This window comes from Pinus tabuliformis, chromosome 4_2, assembly GCF_031772625.1.
Source record: "Pinus tabuliformis cultivar Carrire ecotype Pingquan chromosome 4_2, CPIR1, whole genome shotgun sequence".
Classification (NCBI taxonomy): domain Eukaryota; kingdom Viridiplantae; phylum Streptophyta; class Pinopsida; order Pinales; family Pinaceae; genus Pinus; species Pinus tabuliformis.
In genome coordinates, this window is record NC_142304.1 from 1,176,880,199 (window position 1) to 1,176,887,425 (window position 7,227).

Genomic DNA, 7,227 nt, shown 5'->3' on the forward strand with positions numbered 1-7,227 from the left:
GCAAGATACGGATCTCCTCACGGAGTCCCTCTTCTGCTACCCTCCGGACTCTTCCTCTTCCTCTTCCTCTTCTGCCAACCTCCATTTTCCTTTACTCAAAACTTGGCTTTGATACCACTTTTGATGGCCCAGCCCTTGGTGACGTGGACACACAGTCACGTGAGACCACGTGGTCTCACCTCAGGCCCGGTGGTCACTTTATGTGCGGACAAAACTCCCGCGGTTTACCCGGCCCTCAACCCAAGGCTCATTAATTCACACCTCTGCCGGTTTAAGGGTTTAGTTACCGGCTGGTTCCGTCAACTCCCGCCTTTGTTAAACCCTCAGGTCTTGCCTTTGGCTCATTTCCGCCTATCACTCGGCCGCTGCTCTTTCTGTAATCCTGTGGCGATGCTTCCGGTTTCGAACCCTGGTCACTGTGACATCCAGCAGATGAACTCTACATTCGGTCAATGGCTACACTGGTTGCAGTTTCTGTTGAGGAGCTATTCCTCTGTCTTCGATGTTGTCTGTCGATTTGTGTGGGCCTATATAGCTCAGGGTTTCTGTTCTGAAGTTATGGTAAGATGCTTTATGTCTTGTGGGTTCACTGTATAAGTGTTTGCACTCTCTGTCACTGAGCTATATTCTTTGTACAGGTAGCTGCGTCCTTGAAGCTGCCGCTCTTCCAATCTCTTCCCGCCCTTGAAGGTAAACTTTCGTGCTATGATTCACCCGGTTTGGTTGTCTTTTATCGACACTTACAGGTTCTGTGCCGTTTACAGTTTATGGAATGGGTTTCTGCCTCGACAGCTCTCCGTCGACCTGTGGGTGAGTTCTTTCACGCTTGCATTTGTCTGTTCCTTCGTTTTTTGTATGTTGTTGGTGGTTCTAACCTCTCGTTGCTTCTATGTACAGGTTTGAACCGAGGGCTGGCTCACGAGGGTTCCGAGCTGTGCAGTCTTCACATCTTTCCAGGCCTCGTACCCTTTGCAAACGGGTAGGGTCTATTCCTGTTACAGTTGCCTGTAGTGTGTTTACTATGACCGTGGTTGTAGATCTTAGTTTGTTTCGGTTGTTAGGGTTTGGCCGTGCCTTCTGCCGGCGTTTGCAATCTCTGTACTCTGCTCTTTTGTGTCAGTCGATGGTTGTCATATAGTAAGGGTTTGGAACTTGTGTTTCTTTACGGCGATGCCGGGGTTTGTTACATGAAGTTGTAAGGCTTTCGTCCTTACTGTACACAATGACTATGAAATATTTAATTTAAGTTAAATGGACACAGTATGGTTGGTTTGGTACCTTTTTTGTAATCTTGTATATGGACTTTGCGAGACCTCGTTCTCCTCGTGCTTGGCATACGGGTTCTGGTTATTACAGTTGCATTCTGACTTTCCTTGAATGCCTGTAACGCTCTCGTTCTTGTATTTGTTCTGCAACTTTATGCTGTTAATAAATCCACCTTGCTCATACGCTGTGCTGTGACCACCTTACTCTGTCTCGTTTTGTATGCTGGTTCTGGTAATATTATGGTCTTGATTCAAAGTCTGTAACGCTCTTGCATTTCAACAATTTCTCCTATTTTAATTTGCTTTTAGATACAGTAATACACAGTAACAGTTATGTGCATAATAATGAAAAGAGTCGTTAGCAATAGATTATCTCAGATAAAATAACAGTAGTTCTGTACAGAGGGTTTCTTGTTCTCGTTTCTATTTCTTTTGCTTTTCATGAAGGGAAGAAGTCCCTGTACAAATGTTTATTTTCCTTTTTAATCTACATGGATACATAACTAATTGATAAACTGCTCTACCTGAATTCTAACTGTCATTTTAGTTATTCTTTAACAAAAACTTAACTAAACAGTTTTCCCTTCCTGGGCCTAAACAACTTTGTAATCTAAAATGCTATGAGATAAAAGGAAATAAAACAATAGTTAAAAAAAAACAATAACCAACTCGGTGGTCTGTCCACCCAATCCTGTAGCCTCTGACTTGTTTCTGTTCTCCCGTGAGTCGTCAATAGTCATTAGTCTCCTCGGAGCTGGATGCTCCTGCATCATTTTGGTAAACCAAAGTTTAAGCATGTTTTAGTAAACCAAAAGTTTAAAAAATAAATGGAGGAAAAAATATGATGGCAAAATGAGTATAAATAGTGAGATTAAACACACATACACACACACATATATATATTAAAAATGTAATAAAGGAAAAATATAATGAGTGCTAAGTGGACTATTCAAAAATCATGAGATATTAGTCATTTATGACTACCTCTCATGGAAATGGTCATAGATGGATGACTTACTTAATGCAATTGAATCCCAAAAAATGATATCTAATATAGTGCACTGCAAAACCCCAATACTTAAGTGAAAATATTTATTTATTTATTTTTAAATTTGAAATATGTATATAGAATTTAATAAAAATATATATTAGAAAATTAAAAATAAATTAATATATTTTGATAGTAATTTTATTAGTTTTATTCATATTTAATTTATAATGATCTCGAAATTTATTAGGTTTGAAAGTGAATTTAATAAAATCTTAATTAATATTAAATTTCAAAATAAACTTAATAAAAATTAATATTAGATTTCAAAATGAACTCAATAAAATCTTGATTAATATTGATTAATCTTAATTAACATTAATACAATATTTTATACTTATTTTATACCTGAAAATAATTAAAAAGAAAAAGTCCCTTATTCGATCTCATATTATTCTGATAAAAAAGATAGTGACCAATATTGAAAGTGATGGGCAAAGACTATTCTATAGGATGGTTTCTGACCATATATTGCATTTGTACAACGAAATAAAAACCTCCCCAGTTTCTCACACAAAAAAATATTATGATAATAATAATATAAACTCTAATTTAATAAAGTCACCGCTGACCACCCGAACTTTCATGCAACGTTTTATTAATGTTTATTATGACCGTCTCGCTGGATATGGATGTCAGTCGCTTGGAAGTATTTCGAAATCCGCTTTCACTGGATTTCCAATGGATTTGATTCTTTTTCACCTTTGATTTCATTGTTTTTCTTTGGTTTATTATTCATTATTTCCTGTGAAGTTGATAGTAATTGAAATTTTTTGAAGTTAGATACGTTATCGTCAAAGATTTTAGTTTGATTGGTTTGACGAATAATTTGTATATTAGTGATGTTTAGAGATATGTTAAGAAAATGATTGAATTACAAAAATTGGTTTTATAGATTAGTATATAAGCAATAAAAATGCAAGTCTCATTATTAATTCTAGCTTTTAGTATTTTCGTATTTGGAATCGATATGCAAATAATTCTATCTGTATTCAAATCTCTAGAAACTCCACCCATACACTCATAGTGTAGAAAAATACAAACAATAAAAAACAAAATCCCATCACCATCTCTTACTTCGTGATATTATTAATATAACAATAACAAAAAAATCTTTTAAAATTACCCCTTTGCCAGAGATTTTATAGTATTTGAAATTTTTTAAAGTTAGGATAAGTTATCATTAAAGATTTTAGTTTGATTGGTTTGATTTGTAGTAATGTGGGATTACTATGTGAGATTTAGTGTTGAGAGATATGTTAAAAAAATGATTGGATTGTAAAAGTTCAAAAACATGGAACTATTGGTTTTATAGACTATAGTCCGGTGGACCTTAAAATATCATTCTATTTATTGTAATTTACATATTAGTATACAAGCAATAAGAATGCAAGTTTCACCATTAACTCTGGCTTCTAGAATTTTAGTGTTTGGAATCGATTGACAAGTAATCATACCTGTGTTCAAATCTCTTGAAGCTTCACCCATACACCCATAGTGTAAAAAAATACAAACAATAAAAAAACAAGTCCCATCACCATCTCTTACCTCTTGATATTATTAATATAGAAATAACAAAAAAAAAATCTTTTAAATTTAGGCATTCTCAAAAAACAAACTCACATGCATACAAAGATCATCTTTTTGAATTAGTAAGAAACCTGACATTTTTGAATTAGTCAGAGACATGACATCAGCCGAAAAAAATTATAAATTTATTATTAATAACAAGATAACGTGCCATTTAAAACGTTTTATTATAATCATTTGAACTATTCAATTTTTTGTTTTTTTGGGTGACGGTGAAGATAGGGAAATCGATAGCAGCTCATCTCTGACATTTTCCTTCACTGCTCTATTTCCTGCTATAAATTTGAGAGCTCTGAGAGTCCAGACCTGACTGGCATTAGCATTGACAATGGCCTCACGAAATATGAGGGTAGAGATGCATTGCGCTTTTAGTGTTATATCGCTCCTGATGGGTCTTTATTTTGGCCATGCGAGAGCTCAACTGAGCGAGACTTTCTACAACGAGACGTGCCCAAATCTGGAAACCATAGTTACGCAAACAGTCACAGCTCAATTTCAGTCGAATTTTCCTACAGGCCCTGCAACTCTGAGGCTCTTCTTTCATGATTGCTTTGTTCGGGTAAACAAAAATGGAGTTCATATAAAGAGTATACGTGAAATGCTTCCTGGGAATTATTTAATTTTATGGTTTTGTTGTCATGTTTGCAGGGATGTGATGCATCGGTTCTTATTGACAGTACTTCCACCAACACAGCTGAGAAAGATGCCACGGAGAACTTGACGCTCAACCCGGCTGGAACTAACACTGTTGTCGCCGCAAAGGCCGCTGTGGAGGCAGTCTGTCCCAACCTGGTCTCTTGTGCAGATATTTTAGCATTGGCTACCAGAGATGTTGTTGGGTTGGTAAGTTTATGTCAGCCATTTTTATAGGCAGATTTCTTAGCGTTGGGTACTAGAAAATGTTATTGTGGTGGTAAGTTTAATATTAGTTTCAGATTTCGAAAATATTTTAGAATCTAGTTATATTAATTAATTAAATATTTCATAATATTTTTAAAATATGCAATTTAATAATAACAATCTATATCCAACAAATTTATTTGGCCTAGCAGTTTAAAAGATCAAATCTGTTAAAGATGTAAATTTTTTGAATGTAAAATTAGAAAAAAAAATTATGCACGCTAAAAGATTTAATTAGGTTAAGAAATTTAAACCTTCTTAAATAAATCTTTGCTGATTTTTAATAATATTATTTGTGTAATTTTCTCTCACACAGGTATATATATTTATTAAAATCATAATATTTTTTTTTAAATCATATACATATGGATAAAGATATATATAATTTAGGAAAAAATAATTATAAATATTGAAATTTGATAAGTTTATTATGTAAATTAAAATTATCTAAATTTAAATATAAAATTTAAATATATATAAAAAACAATTATTTATATCATTTATTTCCTTTCATTTTGTTATATCATTTACCACCACCACAACCTATCTCAATATATTTCAATATTTACACTCATTTAAAATACTACTATAGATATGGTATTAAACTATTAAAATCCTTTGTTACATAAAATGAATAAACATGGAATTCAACCCAACTTAATTTTTTATATATTAAATCAATATGAGCGCTTCTTGGTGCAGAAAATGAATCAGATTCAACGACACTTAATTTTTATATAAACTGAAGTATAGTTTTTTTTTGGTTGCAGACAGGAGGTCCTTCATATAGCGTGGAGTTGGGCCGTAGAGATGGATTAGTATCTCTAGCCTCTGAAGTGGCGGCCAACATACCTGCACCGACCTTCGATTTGGACCAGTTGAATGCTTTCTTTTATGTAAAGGGCCTCTCACAAATAGACATGATTGCTCTTTCAGGTAACAATTTTGAATTATACCTATCTTATACGTTCATAAGTACTTAGTTTTCAGTTTTCAGTGTGAGGTTCATGGGAATGTCAGATCAAGTTTCTTTATGAGTTTATTTCAATGAAGTTTTTTTTCGAGCTTCTTTGAATAGCAGATTTTGGAAATATGATGAATGGAAAAAAGTCAATTGTTTTTCTAATCTTTATTTGTATTTTGAAATTCCTTAAAAGTTAAGTTCAATAAGTAAATATAATGTTATTTTTGTTAAATATTAAAATTATATTGGTTTATTAAATTTAATTTTAGAATATTGTTTATTGGAGTAACATTTCACTGTTTTTTTAATTTATTATTTTTTTAAAATATTTCAAAATTTATCATCATTTCATTGGAAAAGAAGAGAATAAAAACACAAAAATTAACACACATAAAACACACGAAAACTCTTATCTATTGATCACACAAATTTGATTATTTAACTTTTTTTTAACTCTAACTTAACTAAAACTCATTCAAATTTTTTTAAACTCTAATTTAACTAAAACTCACTCACTCTAGTTCACTAACTCTCTAAATTTAACTACTAAATTTAACTAATTCTGACATAGAGAAGTAATTAAAATTTCTAACCAACCTAATAAATCTAAATGACATTTCAAAAATATTTCAAAATCTACCCTCAACCTAATAAATCTAAATGCAGATAGTTAACCTTTACATGCTAATAGTTGCTTTGTTTGTCTTGTGAAGGAGCTCATACTATAGGAGTTAGTCACTGCAGCGGATTTTCCAACAGACTATATAACTTTTCATCCTCAAATCAAGTTGATCCCACGCTGGATCCTTCTTATGCCACGCAACTGCAACAGGAATGTCCCGTGAACGCAAATTCTGGCATCTTCGTAAGCATGGATCCACAAACGCCCACACAGTTTGATAATGTTTACTACCAACTTCTACAATCTTCTGAAGGTCTGTTCAGTTCTGATGAAATCCTGTTCACTGATTCGCGTTCTTCAAGTACTGTGAATAGTTTTGCAGCGAGTGCGGATTCTTTTCAAACTGCTTTTGTGACTGCCATAACGAATATGGGTCGAGTAGGAGTTAAGACGGGCAGCGATGGCGAAATAAGGGTGGATTGCACTGCCTTCAATTCATAGTTTGATGTTCTCTGGATTTCCCGTTTCATAGTGATTTCATATTTCAAGTGTGCTGAGGCTTAAATAAGATTTTTTTATGTGAATAAGAAATTTTACATAATCACAACAAAGTGTAGGGAGACATATATGTCCACCCTTATCTTTATTGGAGATTGTGTCAGAAGGTTTTTCAAATTTATTTCACAAATAGTTTGTGTGAAATTGTAATAAAGTTAGGGAGACATATATGTCCACCCTTATTTTTATTGTAGATTGTGTCAATTTTAATTAAAATTTTTCAAATTCATTTTACAAATAGTTTGTATGAAATTGTAATAAAGTTGTGTAATTTGAAATT

At 33.0% G+C, this 7,227-nt stretch overlaps 1 protein-coding gene across 1 annotated transcript; it reads left to right on the forward strand.

Annotated features, from left to right (window-relative positions):
• The first annotated feature begins 4,226 nt into the window (after positions 1-4,226).
• On the forward strand, positions 4,227-6,932 carry LOC149173862 (peroxidase 16-like). Its single transcript, XM_089428022.1, has 4 exons — positions 4,227-4,462; positions 4,552-4,746; positions 5,574-5,739; positions 6,481-6,932. Exons 1-4 carry the CDS (start codon positions 4,232-4,234, stop codon positions 6,888-6,890), a joined length of 1,002 nt encoding a protein of 333 aa, XP_089284148.1. The 5' UTR covers positions 4,227-4,231; the 3' UTR covers positions 6,891-6,932.
• Positions 6,933-7,227: the final 295 nt, after the last annotated feature.